At 45.7% G+C, this 15,128-nt stretch overlaps 1 protein-coding gene across 1 annotated transcript; it reads left to right on the top strand.

The window, feature by feature from the left end:
* Nucleotides 1–307: 307 nt before the first annotated feature.
* On the top strand, nt 308–15,127 carry LOC125757858 (uncharacterized). Its single transcript, XM_049414079.1, has 10 exons — nt 308–440; nt 1,602–1,753; nt 2,906–3,011; nt 5,845–5,970; nt 6,693–6,743; nt 7,036–7,303; nt 8,352–8,552; nt 11,385–11,599; nt 14,289–14,450; nt 15,084–15,127. Exons 1-10 carry the CDS (start codon nt 383–385, stop codon nt 15,125–15,127), a joined length of 1,383 nt encoding a protein of 460 aa, XP_049270036.1. The 5' UTR covers nt 308–382.
* The last annotated feature ends 1 nt before the right edge of the window (nt 15,128 follows it).

Raw genomic sequence — 15,128 nt, 5'->3', positions numbered from 1 at the left:
TGTATGTATGTATGTATGTATGTATGTATGTATGTATGTATGTATGTATGTATGTATGTATGTATGTATGTATGTATGTATGTATGTATGTATGTATGTATGTATGTATGTATGTATGTATGTATGTATGTATGTATGTTGTCAAAAGAACACGCTGTAAAGTGCATCACCTTTGTGAGAAAGGTAACGAAGGCCTATCAAAAGAACTGCTTGTTCTGGATGTTGCAATACACGTTCGGTTGTTGGGCGTCGCCGTTCAGCTTTGGTTACCCTCTGTACCACCCTCACAGACCTGAAGATCTTCACTGTGGGGCCAAGGACGGACATCTTGCGCGCTTTCAAGCACGGGCCCCGCGACTCCGTCGTGGTCATTCCCAACTCCATGGACGACGTCCTGCTCAGGCGGATTGCACGCGAACTCACTGAAGAGGTTTGCCGAGGTGCGCGTACAATGAGATTAAACAGAAGGTTCTCAATACGCTGAAAACATTGGGCCTGTCGTGTACACATACTATATGTAAGACAAATCATGTGCATGGTCAAAGTAATATGAACAATCAAATCAAATATTCAATTTCTTAAAATTGTTGCCCTAATGCATGCCAGCAATGCACAAAGCCTTTTTTTTTATTTTTGACGCTTGAAATGTGCAACTAAGCGACCACCTCCACGATTTTTAAAGAAACGACGCATACTTCAGCATCATAATGGGTTAAGAAAGGGAAAATAGACAACCACCCGTTTGTAGCACGAAGCCACGAGGTCAACCTTGCGGGATTCCGCAGAACTGATTTGCATCATAATGGGTACGCAAGGGAATGCGCTGGTAGCTGATGTGAACATTGGTTCTACCTTCCCTGCGACATGGAATAAAATGAATGTATTGTACTTTCAATAATGGGACGTTTCACCTTCTATGTTGCATTATAAAGATTGATAGTGAAAATAAAACGAACCGATTACCGAGTTTTAATAAATCTCAAGAGCTTATTCGTAAGATTGAAGTTTTCAATGTAAGCGCTTCAACACACAATGTAAGATTCAAAACCGAATGATTATTGCTGACCATTTGTGTGAAGTTTCGTCCAACCGTTCTAATTCAAAATTTTTTAAAAATTATTTGTTAGCATGCTGAAGATATGTGATTAACAATGTGCGATAATTAGCCCGCCCATTTCAAACGGTTAACATTTATGTGCCCTTCCATATACATTTTTCTTGTCCGCGAGGACAGAAGGATACAAATGTTTATGGGCTTCCTACAGCGTTGACATGTTATGGGTGTCGGTTCCCTTCGCTCAATGAGCCGTAAGCCTATATTGTGTCTACTTTTTTACCATCAATATGAAGCATGTTCACGTTCATCATGTAACTCTGTCTGTAGTTGTTCCTGTGCTGTAAAGGTATTCTGGATAGGAATAAATACACGTCTCAGACAGGGCCTTAATACTGTTTAGGCAAGCTGTACATTACATAGTGTTTCCATCAGTCGGTTCCCACCTGTACTCCATTCGCTTGTAAAAATCTCTGAACTCGCCAGCACGCCGATTACTTTGAACTTTGCCAACCGGTTTTGTCACATTCCCTTGATTTTCTTGCAGCTCCAATGGCCATCTTGTGTCACGAATGTCAGCGGTCATCGGTTCGGCATGCCTCAGACACCGTCGAGGACTTTCAAGCGCCGCTAACAGTTCGGCACTGGGCCGTGTATCCAGGACAGTTTGCCGACGTTCCTCGGGTAGTGAACGTGACAGTAAGAATTATGTCTTTATTTTTCGCCGTTTTTTTAAGTGGTGCCCAATCATATCAGTATAATACGTCGAGCGGCTTCTTTCAGTTTTTTTTTTCGTTGTCATACTGCGATATCTTTACCAGGGTGTGTGCGTGTGTGTGTGTGTTTTTCTTGCATATTTTTTCCCCGTTTCGTTCAAAGCAGCATAGGCTGAACTACCTAGCATGTATTTCTTTTCGACAAGTGAATTTGAGCAATTCAAAAAGCACTGTTCAAAGTTCTTATCTTTTTAATCGCTTCGACGGGAGGTTATAGCTCTGAGCTTCACATATATACTGTTGGTGGGTAGCGAAGTTGTGGTGATAGCAAAGTGTTACATTAACGAGTGAAGTTCTGCTGTCGTTTGTGAAGCCACCTAAACTATTGAGCAAGTACGCTTGTGGAGGCAAATGCAGTAGAAAGCAAAATGACACAAATCTAACGCACACAAATTCACATGTGCGTAACATTTATTGCGCGTATGAATAAAAATAAGTTTGCTGAAGCCACCACGACTACCAACTCGAACACAACTCGTACTTTTTGAGCCTGGTAAGAAGGCGTACCTCAAATAGAACCTTAGTTTAATGTTTCGTGAGGTATTTATCAGCAGTAGGCTCAAATTTCTTTGTGAAACACGTTAAGAAAAGGGCGTCGTGCCTCAGCATTGCACGCTCATTTTCTCAGCAGTGAACATCACGGCGTCTCGATCGTATCCTGGCTTGAATAAAAAAAGTATTCCGACCAACAAATAAAAAAGTTAGCAAAATATAAACGATGTTCTGGATCCCACACGAGAGCCTTGTTCACAAGAAGAATTTGCACACTAGAGTCTGCTTTTTTTTAAGTGTTCACTCTCGACAGTTTCTCAATACAGCGTTTCAGTAAACTCGCCTATTATACTTATGCTGTCGCATAGCAAAAGAAATCAGTTCAAAAATCAATACAGTGTGTGGGAGCTCCAATTATCAAAACAATACCAAGAGACGTTCCAAGAAAGAAACAAATTACTTGGAATATCATTTGGTTAGCTCAAGCGATAAAAACAGTAGTGAAATGTTATACGTTTACTACTTCGTGCACGCCTATACATGGACGGCTCGCGAAAGCTTACTCTCTAATTTTATTCCTCAGTTCGAGTCATTCCACCTGCTGATTAAAGTCTGCCTCGACCGCTTTGATTCGAACGGCACCAAAGTGGCAACGTACAGCGAGCTGTGCCAGGAGACGGGAAGCAAAGGTGAGGTGCGCACGACGACCTTCGAGTTGTTGTCATGCGCTTTACATAGGTATCAGTTTAAGCACTTATGTATATAAAAGCAGAGGCCTCCTTTACCGGGTGCGTGAGTTTGCTCGTCCCCAGCTTCTTCACCCCTCCCCCCTTCCTCATGTTTCATACCTAGCAGCCCCGATTGCCAAATGCACTTTGCTCTAGACAAGTAAGTACACTTTCGGAGTCAAGCATTCGTAAACACAATTTCAAACTCTGACCACAGCAATGATGGGTTTATCTGTTAATAATAAGAGTATTAATAATTGGAGTTTTACTTCCCAAAACCACGACATAATTGTGAGAGACGCCGTAGTGCAGGGCTCAGAAAATTTCTACCACCTGGAGTTCTGTAACATGCACCTAAATCTGGGTACATGGACCTCTAGCATTTCCGCCTCCATCAAAAATGCAGCCGCCGCGGCTGGGATTCGATCCCGCGACCTTCGGGTCAGCAGTCGAGCACCATAACCACTAGACCACCATGGCGGGAGGATTTTTTTTCTGCGCCTCCCATAGCCTGCGCCTCCCATGGATTTTTTTTTCTGCGCCCATGGAAGGCGCAGGATACACATACGGCGTCGCCTCCGGCGACGCCGTATGTGTACCCCGCCCCTCCCCCATCATCCCGTGTAAGGGGGGAAAGCCATGCTTTTGCATACAGTAGAACCGTGTGAAAGTGTTATAAGCACAGACATTAAACACTTTTCCGCCATCTAACAGCGGCATTCAACCATACTTACAATTTTAAAAAAATCAGTTTCGCCGCAAGGGCGAAGCAATGAATGCGATAGCAAGAAACTAATGCTATACGAAGTGAGGCTCGCCAATGGATACTCTCAGTTTGAACAGCGCTCCTGTTACAAAGGCGGCCGAAGCAGCGAAGGAAACTAGCGTGCTTCAAGTGTCGAGCTGTGACACTTGATAGTTCGCGCTCATCTTCTGTTTGTTCGTTTAGCGGCGTCGTTTAGCGGCGCTCCGTAACATGAGCGCGGACAGGAGATAGCGCCGTACTCATCAATAAAATGTTCAATACAGGACATTAGGCTCTCATGGGGTAAAGAATAATATAAGTCCTTAATGTCAATGGAGAAGGCCGGGAAGCAGCGGTATGAATTAGACTTCAAGAAGTCGATCACCTTGTCAGAGCTCTTAACAAGAAAAGGGTCATTGACCGCTAAAAGACCCAGCTTATCTTGCAGATACACGGCCAAAGGCTTTTGCCAAGAATCATTCTCTGACACTATCACCCGCAAAGGAACATCAGGTTTGTGCGTTTTGCACTGAAGAAGACTTTAAGGGGATCGCGCTTGCTGTTTTCAATGGCATTGGTCAGTTATGCTAGATTAGGCCGTTTGCAAAGGCGCTTTGCTTTCGTTTTGACCTTGGCCATCGACATATCGTCATGACACTTAAAAGTAGCATTGATAGCTTCCAAAGCCTTGGCGTTAAACTTTCCTAAAGGAAATACAGCAAAACCACCTTCTTTGTCTGCAGAAACAACACACAACAAATTGTCAGCGAGAACAGAAGCCACACGGTTCACCGAAAACTCGGGCTTGGGTTGCTTGCACCTTTGCAGTACATAGACACCTTCCGAAACGATGCGGCCTACTTCGTCATCCGCGGCGAGCCTTGAGACGTCTCGGACGTAGGGAAGAAGTTCTCTGGGGGGTCTTCTGATTTCGACAGCAAATTTTGGCCCGAGAGACAGAACGTCTCGAACCTCCGCAGCCAACACAACAGAATCCGGGACATGAACAGGGTTCCGTGGGGCCGATGGCTTCGACGCCTGCAAATCCCGGAGCGTACGTAACTGCAACTGCCACTGGTGCTCTGTTGTGCAATCCGCTAGACGAAGGTACTCCTGAAGCACACGGCGCGCTGTGGGAGGACCAGCGCTGCTTTGAATCTGTACCGAAAGGTACTGCCTGTAGAGCCTTGCCTGGTGGTTCCACTCAGAGCGCAGAATCCTACAAAGCCGAAGGAAGAAAGCCTCCGAAAAGGGCAACCAAGTCCGGTGCGATGATCTTCTTGCGTAAACAAAAGGAGAGCGTCCGTGCTTTGCAGACAATTTCGGCAATAAGGGAAATAGTGGCACAGGGGTCACGAAGAACATTTAGAAAAGGGCCCGTTGAACTAGACTTAACGAGAGCAGCATTTTGGAATAGTTGGTGATCCATGAAATCAAAGAAATTCCGCGACGAAAACCGTGGGCCCTTTGTGCCATCTCGCGCGTGATAATCAAGCCGCTAAGTAACCTGCGAGATGTGCGTACCATTAACGCTAAATTGTGTATATAAATAGCTCGCCGTTAGTATGCTAGAGGATGCATGCGTGATGCCGAGCGGCTAAACGCATCGCGCCATGGAGCGAAGGGTCGCAGGTCGGAATCCCCTGCCCCACTCAAACCGAAGATTTTCATTATTTCTTTATTTCCATCTACCTCGAATTTTTTGCACGGACAACGCTGATTTTTCACTCACTACCAAAGACGACGCCGCTGCCATCGCCACCGACAACGGAATTTTCGCGAAACGAGCTCTTTAACGCTATCGCGTTAAAAAAATGGACTCCTCCAGCTAATAGGATAGCACCAGCATGGCGAATATATGTTGAGACTCGCATAAAATACTGCTGCATAAAGTTACTGCTGGATTTGGTATCGGTAACATGCACCAGAGCGTAATGAACAAGCTCCATCTTTTACTCTGCTGTGTTTTAGAATTTTTAACAAGCTGCTTGTGCCTGTGTGCGTACATGCGCGTTTCGACTATCCTCCTCATCCTGTCTTGTGTTGCAGTGAAAGCCATTCGATACAGCGTGAAGAAAGTATGTGCTAGCGAGGAATCTTCAAGCTGTCACTCACTCCAGTTTTCCGTTACGGCGCTACCAAGAAAAGCAGGCGATCCGTTCTTGGAATGCACGGGTAAGCTGCTATATATACTACATCCTTTGGCGCCTTATTCCAATATTGCTTACGGAAACGGCATGACCGCATATCGATTCACTTCTATCGGCAATAGCATCTGCGAGTACCCGATCGCGCCTCGAGCACTTAATTACATTCCGGCTAAAGCGATTGGCATCTATAGCGATGCCTCTTGTTGTTTCGCCAAATGGCCCTTGCTCAATCCTCTACCACTTTGTCATCCTGTGCGAGAAGCTTCGCGGATGAATCAGTGGCATTGATGTTCTCACTTTCTTGCGACGCAATTTTCCATGAAACGGTTAGCCTTAACTCCACACAGAGGATAATTACGGCGGATCAATCATTATAAATATAAATATATATATATGTGTGTGTGTGTGTGTGTGTGTGTGTGTGTGTGTGTGTGTGTGTGTGTGTGTGTGTGTGTGTGTGTGTGTGTGTGTGTGTGTGTGTGTGTGTGTGTGTGTGTGTGTGTGTGTGTGTGTGTGTGTGTGTGTGTGTGTGTGTGTGTGTGTGTGTGTGTGTGTGTGTGTGTGTGTGTGTGTAAAACTAAACATGGCAACGCCCAGCGTTGCTATGTTTAGTTTTACATGATAGAAAAAGTTGCTCTCTCTTGGACGGAGGTTTCAACAACGTACGTGAGCACATGCCTCGCCGGTGTGAAGTGCGAGTGTGGTCGATGACGTGGGCGCGTTGTTTTTCTGTTTTTTTCTTTATAGACCCTGGTTGCCAGCTTCCTGACCAAACAAAAATTCTCATCACTTACGCCAGTAAGTATAGTTTCGTCATCCTTCGGAACGCGTTGGCTGAAGGCTTCATTCTAGGTGTGAAGAGTTCACCAAAATTAAGCGCAGTGCCTAGAAGAAAAATTGGTTCAATATTTGTGCTGCTCAATTGCAAGCTGTCGCTCAACCATCTTTTTAATGTTGGTCTCGTGCACAGAAAACGTCTTCATTGTGTTCGTTCTAGGGCCGAGTTGTAGGAAAAGTAATGTTAGTCTTTTCCAACTTAGTTAATAAATATCGTTCCGGCTTTCTCTCTTCTTTATTATTTTTCTCGCAGTCGATTTCGACTCTGGCCAGGACAAATTCTTTTCCGGAATAGAAGAACGCGTCAACGTTCCTTTGCCTGCTCCTGACACACCGCAGTCGTTGCAGAGAGGGCTCAGTGTGAAGTGCTCGAAGTACACTCAGTTGAACGGCACTGCTCGTTCAGAAACGGGCCACTACTTAGCGCTGAGCCTGGGCTTCTTTGTCGAGATTGTCAGGAAGATTGAGGCGGCGTATCCAGAAAGGAACCTTTTCGACATCGCCGCCCTACTGCTCAACTGGTAAGTATTCGAGCAAAACTGCTAGCCGGCCTAGTGGCCTAGTTGGAACAAATTCATTTTTAGCACCTTTTCGCGCGACAAACAAAGACGAAAGAAAAGAGTCCACACGGACAAGCGCAATCTAACAACTGGTTTATTTTTGAAAATATATTTGCTTAAGAACCCAACATGAATCTGCGCGACCTCGTCATAGAACACATCATTCGCGCATACAACAATCACTTGTGGTAACAATCGCTTGAGCTTCATTGTTGCGCGCAAAGGTGCTAAGAGAAGTATCCGAGCTCATATACGCATAAGGACATATTTTTCGTGCATTTCCATGCCTTCATTTCAAGAATCAAACATTTAAACTATAGCCTAAGGTAAACCGCAACGACGCGTACTCCTGAACACTCTTAAGCAAGGCATTGCTTAACAAGAACGCATTTATCTCACACTCTGCTGCGTTAGATGCCCGGAGCGGGATTTGGCTGTAGAGACCAGAAAAACTCATTCCATTTACAGTGCATTTTGTACTTATACCGTATATCATTCGTGCAGTTCAAGTTGCTCGTTGTGTTTTCCTTGTTTTCGTGTTCATTTCACCATTCACCATTTCACCAGCGAAATGGTGCAGATGTTTGGGCTCACACAATGTGAAGCTATAGTCGCTATAATCAGTCGCTCTCCCTGAAACGTTAGTAATCTTATGCGCATTATCATCCCCATTAATAGTCGCGCATCGCCGGATTTGGACGTAGCTTCGACTGCTATATTAAAAGCAGACTGTCTGAACCATGTTCAATTAATTATTTCTCCCTTGTCTTTTTGCATCGTGCCCATAAACTTTATACATGTTTGCCAAGCTGATTAAGCAAACTCGCTGGCCTTGTCTCATCAAGCTTAAATGGAAAGCAACGGCGTCATTGCACCCGCAAATAGAATCACACTTCTGGTCTTGCTTTCTTATAAAAGAAGGTACTTTGCTTCAGACTTCGTGTAGCGTTTATGATTTAAATATTTATCGTGCGTTTGCAAAATCCCGGTTAACGATTTTGCGCGGCAGGTTCACAGTGAGTGACTACGACTTCACCGACGGCAACAAGATTGGCCGGGACCTGAGCGAGCAGATGACCTTGGAGTCTTGGCTGAGCCCGTGGCCTCGGGGCTTGGAAGAGCAACCGATGACGTTCAACAAGAGCATTCTCACTGAGCGGGAGATGTGTGCGCTGTTCCTCATGCTCCACCACTCGTTCCACGAGAACAGGTGGGCATACGTGACCGCGAGAAAAGCCTGATATATCGCAAGATGTATACACCAGCTCGAATAAAATGTGAACTTCGAAAAGACACAACACGTGTACGACGCGACGCACGCCCGTTTTCTTTTATTTGAGCTATTTTATCTCAAATAGGCCGCAAACTAACGAGGAACCACTACTATAGCGTGACAAGTTTCGATCGGTAATTTTCCCTGCTGCATTGTAGCAAGGCCGTAGCACGCAAGAAGTGTCGTAATTTATTACAGCGAAAGCTGTTATGAGATCATTTCACCGGCCGTTTTTGGTGCCGTAGTTGTCCGCCGCCGCCGCCGCCGCCGCCGCCGCTGCCGCCGCCGCCGCCGGTGTCCGTAACCAGTATCGCTCGAAATATGAAAAAAAACTTAATAAGAAAAAAATTCCAGGATGGAACGAGGTTCGAACCTGGGCCCTCTGCGTGGGAGCCCAGTATTCAACCTCTGAGCCATGCCGGTGCTTGAAACTGCTTTGCAAAAAGGTCCTATACAGGCTTCATGTCGGGAAGGAACCACATTAGCATATGCAATATAGCGTGGTAGAAGAGTAAAATAAGCACCAAGCGTCGCACAACGCGAATTATGTAACCAGGCGTCATACAATGCGAATTGCGCAACGAGTAGGTTGTTGAATGCTTCCAACCCATTACAAAGAGCTCTGCCATAATTCTTCATCGTCATCACGCACATCATCAACGAAGTACGCATAATGCCTTACATGCGTTTAGCAGGTACCACGGCTGTCTGTAAAATGACGAAAAATGGCACAGTGCCTACTGCCCTACTTCTCAAAAATTACAATGATTTATAGCGTAGTGGGTTCCTCGCAAGTGCACTTCTGTTGGTTGCCAAGGAAGCCCATAAGGCTCCCATGATCCATTTCCTCAGGGTCTCAATAAAGTCAATTCTCTCTCTCTCTCGCTCTACGTTTCTCCGGTTAAAGTGTGTTATAAAGCGTGGTGGGACAGTTAAATACCGACCGAGCGTCACACAATATGCATTACGTAACTAGTGGGTCGTTTAAAGCTTCCAACCCATTACAAAGGGCGCAACCATAATTATTCATCGTCATCAACCGCCGCATCAACAAACTGCACATAATCGCTTACATATCGTACCTCGCTTCTTCGCAGAACAACGAATAATGTCGCGCTGGGTGCTTCCAAACTTCCCAAAATTACGCTTTGTGGAGTAGTGGGTACGTGGCTAATGTACCTGTATTAGTAGCCACAGGAGAGTTTATAACGCGCTCTAGAAAAGCCGCTCTTCCAGCTTTCGCTGTGACTGTGCTGCGCTTACCGCGCAGGCCTGGCGTTTTTTTTGTTAATGCTTGAATATATGCCTTGTCTCGCTGGTATCACATATGTGCATCTTTTGTCGCCTCTCGTCCTATGAATGGCTTGATTACGCTGATTGTGTTGCTTTGTCGCGTTTGTAGTAGTGCTACTGCTATTTTTTTTTCTGGATATCGATCACATCCACCACCCCTTCCCTCCAGGCAATGCCTTTCATTGAGCCCTTTCAGTAAATCAATGAAATCAAATAAACAAAAAGTCGGTCACTGTTCAAAAAGATCGCGAAATATCCTGCTAAAGTATTTTTTTAGAACTCTTCCAGTAGTTTTTCTTACGTTAAAAAAATACTTAACTTGATTAGCCGCATTGTTGGCAACGATCTCGCTGACAAAGTTGCCCGATCAGATCCCATGCCTGTACGAAGTTTGTGTTTTTTTACCTATGTCGTCTCATTCGGAGCACTACAGAAAATTGGTACACTACAGCGATCTACTACCAAGTTCTGCCTGACGGTTTTACGTATGTGACCATGGTGTTTTACGGATGCTTTACGGCATCCTGCTTTACGGCACCCACAAGCTGTCCACGTAGTACGCCATAAGCCCTTGTGCGCTAAGTAACTGTGGAAGCCTAACTCTGAAAATCCGATCATGCTCATGTGAGCAGTGTGGCACTGCATTCGAGACTGAACGTTAAAATCAACGATTATTCGGCGTTTGCGGTGAGGCATCTATAAATAGTCGAGAGACTTGACCCACGAGTTCATATCCGACTACCAAGTTAGCCGTTGTTATAGACACTTGAACGTGGCGTGCTTAGCAGGAAACAATGCTGGCTAATGAAGAACTGGATTCTTACATGCAATCTTATCAGTACTTCTTGTTTTTGTATTTTTTCATATTTATTCTACTAGAATTTGCCGCAAGGCATGAGGGATAAAAAAACTAGCAGCTAAGTCCTTTCGGATCCAATCTCGCGTAACTCTACAAAACGCTGGCTTAAGAGAATACTGTCCCTCCATAGATCAAATCGGTCTTCGTGCTGTCTGTAGCCTAAACGCGACGTAAGCGGTGAGGGTACAGCACGTAACATTGTTAGGAGCAGTCTACAGATCTCTGTCGAGATAGCGCGCGTGTTCGCACGTGCACGACCACGTCCTTTTGATCAAAACTCGTAGTCGCTGCCTGAGCGACGCAGCCTCCCCAGTGGCACCCCTTCATGCTTCTTCGCCTGACGGAGCCAGCCGTCGCGTTTCTTCTCTGCTTAAGCCGCGTCCATCTGCAGACTCAACAAGCTTTCGCTCGCTCGCACATCAACAATACGACCCGCGGGGTGTTGTTATCGATGTGGACTTTACACGCAACATAACGGCGACGGCAGAAATCCGCCTCGAGTGTTCATATAACTGCTATCGCAATAATATATCTAAATAGCACTTTTTCCACTCGATATTTTGCACCGTCCCATCGGAGAAAATATATGGCGCCACCTATCTTTTTTCTATCACCAGAAACAACGACAGCGTCTACACCATCGAGAAAGGTGTGGCGCAAGTCAGCTGGGAATCACCGAAGATCGCAGTGGCTGTGGGCAAAGTTCTGCAGGGCATCGTGGTCGGCATGATCCAAAGGTCGGGGAACCTTACTGACATTTGGCAAGCGGACGAGCCAGCGAAAGACCCGCGAGTTCCACCTGTAGATCCTTTGTTGTCCGCTACCATCGGTGGTTTGTATTCACTTTCACCTATACGCCAGTATTCGCGCTAGAGCACTGTTGCTGAAGGTAAATCTTGGCACTCTCTCGGGGGGTGAACTATTTATACCGATAAGGACGTGTGGATAGCTCGTCGTGTGCGTATTGTGTCTCCTTCGAGACACCTGAACACCTTATATTAAAGTTTGCCCTCTTCTTCAGGCAGCGAACTTCGCTACAACAGGAGTGTAGTCTGCTTCGACTAAGGTGTACAATTTGCGTCGATTTTTTGTTTCCGAATGGTCTGTTTCTTGACGCAACCGGACCGGGCCCATGGTGGCCTTCTAACTTTCCTTTACAAAATTGACTTGGCTTTCCGCTTGTGTAGACACTCATTAATGTTCTTACATTAGGCACGGTTGCGTTTCTTATCATTTCATTATTTATTTCCTCTTGACTTCTTCTTCATACATTTAACTGCTATTTCCATTCCTCGCTTCCTAAGGTGCAGAGAGGTAGCAGTTGTGAGCCTGCTCCCTCCCTATTTTTTTTTTCTCCTTTGCACATGTGCATATGCATAATATTATCCATACATACATCGATAAACAATCAGCAACATTCTGAAATGCCTCGCTGGAAACAATAAATGTTATTTTGGCGCACCGTGCGCAAGAATGTATTGCTCCCACGAATTACCACGCATTTCGGGCTGAGCGACCCGAGCCATGACTGCACGCGCGAGAAATCTAAAAACATTCGTGCGTGCCATTTGCTACAACACTCATGCAGTCAGACCTTTTCCTCGAATATGTTGACCTCACAACCTTCTACTCAGGTGCGAGCCTATCTACACTTGTTCGATGGCCGGTATGTGTGTTAATCAAGAGTATACACCAGAGCACGCCTGTCTCGCACCCAGGCTTCTGGCGAGCCGAGCGGATACTCTCGCACCCAAACGCCGGGCTGACCGGGCTGCCGAGACGCGCGCGGACTGCACCAAGTAAACAGGGCAAGCTGCAGTTCTGAGGCTTTAAAGTGCGGAAAAGTGCCCGTTCACGCCACTTCAGCGTGTAAGAGCTCGTCTGGGCACTACTGCGTCGTCTTTGGATGCCAAAACAAGCTGCGCAACAAGAGGATATTAGCGTTGTCTGCGACGATTACGACGCGCCACGGAAATAGTGCCGGTGTGGTGTTCTCAGCTTCGCCGCGAGTGGATAACTGTGATTCAAGCAAAAAAACTAGGAGCCGAGTGAAAATGCGCGAGTAAGTACACTAACTGCGTGTATTCTGCAGTGTGATGCCCACCTATTTCATTTTACGAACCTAATTTGCGTGACACGCAGCTGGGTTGAAGGCAGGCGCGAGCTTTGTGTGGGAGTGCACTTCATACCTTTGAGCGTTTCTTTTGACGAAAGTCTAGTGCAAGGTAGTGCTTTCAAGCACAAGCAATCAGCATGCTTTGCCACTTTCAACGTAGTATTAAGCTTTAGTGATTTGATGGCATCCACGCCTTCGAGATTTCCTCTTCAAAAGGTAATAAATGGCACGGTGCTCCTCAACAGCTGGTCAGAATTTCGTGCTTTCAATGCAGTGTTTGACGTCCCCAAATTTATTTGGACACGAGGCATCCAGCTCCACATAATACATGTATTGGCACGTAAGTAAACAGTACTCGCGCCAGTGTCCTTTACGTCGCAGGCGTAGCTAACCGGCTTAACTAAGAGTAGCACAGTTTCGCTTGTAAAGCACCATCGTTACAAGAATAAAATCGCGCAGGTAGCTTCCAAAAAAAAACGCTGAACGATACTGCAGGTTATACTCTCTGATAGCACGCTTTTGTGAGCAAGACGCATTATTGTAAGAACGCTCATGAAACAAAAATTACGTTCCACAAAGCTGTACCCGTAAAGCGTACTCTAATTATTACGCGATGAATGCTGAAATATGGTGTAATATGGCTTGTAATATGGCGCAACAAAACATCGTTTCACTCTTTCGCGAGCTGCACGGCAATTAGGATTCACGCGTATTACAGCGAGAACGTTTTTTTTACAAATGTAACAGCGTACGTATCTGACGAGGTTGCTTCCGCAGCCCACTCAGCACGTACTGTATACATTGCGGGCTTGCATGAGCAACATGTTCTTGATGTTCCAATAAAATCAGCGAAAATGTCCAGGCTAGAAAAGACGCGAAACACGCTCTCCGACGGGCTGAGTTTCGGGAGTTTCACGTTTGCTCTGTGTAGCGTCTGCTGGCGTGGCAGCCCGCGCATGTTGTTTCGCCGCGTGTGCGATAGATGGCGCGACGCGCGATGCAAATATGGCGATGCGCATGGAATTCTCTGTGTTCTGGTCTATAACTTCAATAAAGCGGTAAGATCTTGTCATCGCATTTTCTAAACCGACATAATTTGCTTCCACCATATACCGGCCGGCCCACCACTTTATAGATTCAGAATCTTTCGAAGACGATTCTGTGTATAACACAAAGCGCAGCGCATGGCATTTACGCTGAAGCAACAATCTTTGGAGCAGCGTCTTGCCCGTACGGCTAAATTAGGGCACTGACAAGAAACTTCGTATTGTCGGCTCTAAAGAGTTCTCTAACAAATGTTTCGCTTCTGCCAAGGCCTTGAACGCGTAACCGTTGTTGCCGTCGCACGGGGCCTATAGTGTCTCTTCAGCTAACCATTCTTTCAAAACATTCGACTTGTCTCCAGTGGTTCTGGCCGTGTCTTCGGTGGAGAGCTTGCTGCAACGCTACGGTGGAAGCGTCATCGGCCACGAAGGAGTCTGGCTTGGAGAGTCGTGTCCGGGCGCCTACAGAACGGGAGGGAAGCGACACTGGTGTTCGTACAGCGTGCTACGAGGTGCAATTGACGGTGGGTATATCCGTCAAGTGAGCTCCACATCAGCCGAAAATGACATTGATTCCACACACTATGATTTAGCACTACGGTGAGGCCGAAATGACGGATTCAGTTTTTGTCAGTGCGGTCGCATTCAGCTGAGCGCGGAATGCGAAAGATGATAACACATATATACTTAGGCACCGTCTCAGAAAAAGTGTGGTTGGTAAAAATGTGCGGAGCGCATCACGACGAGTGTCTGTGTAGGATGTAGTAAATACTAATGATGTTAATAAATTTGTGAGCTTACTTGATGAGCATTTATGTAATTTACCGTAATGATTAACCCGAACTTTACTTATTGTTATGGAAATTAAATGTGTCTTTTTTCGTAACATAGCTTTTATATATTTCTATATGGGTGTGTCTAAGTGATTCATGTAAGTTGTTTATTTATGTACCTACCTAACTGATATAAGGTGCCGCATCTCCCTATAATGACTCTTAGTAGAGGGTTGCAAGTATTTCTATATAAATAAATGCTGTTGGAGATACAAGCAAACGAGAAGCTCAGGGGAAGATGGAGGTTTGAAGAGATGAAGAAGTCTTTGAACAGGGAATGTCGTTGGAGCCATCGTTTCGACAATTGAACTTGTCTTCCTCAAGGCAGCGACATTGAGAACGGCCTCTACACTGCGCAGTCACACTAAT

Source organism: Rhipicephalus sanguineus, chromosome 3 (assembly GCF_013339695.2).
Source record: "Rhipicephalus sanguineus isolate Rsan-2018 chromosome 3, BIME_Rsan_1.4, whole genome shotgun sequence".
Classification (NCBI taxonomy): Eukaryota; Metazoa; Arthropoda; class Arachnida; order Ixodida; family Ixodidae; genus Rhipicephalus; species Rhipicephalus sanguineus.
Note: the sequence above shows the minus strand (reverse complement) of the source record. Positions and strands in the feature narration are given on the sequence as shown.

Excerpts from the sequence above, each read along its gene's own strand:
- LOC125757858 (XM_049414079.1), top strand. The coding sequence starts at position 383 with ATGGACGACGTCCTGCTCAGGCGGATTGCACGCGAACTCACTGAAGAG. Across the intron at positions 1,754-2,905 it reads CTCGGGTAGTGAACGTGACA|TTCGAGTCATTCCACCTGCT; the intron begins GTAAGAATTATG and ends TTTATTCCTCAG. Across the intron at positions 5,971-6,692 it reads TCCGTTCTTGGAATGCACGG|ACCCTGGTTGCCAGCTTCCT; the intron begins GTAAGCTGCTAT and ends TTTTCTTTATAG.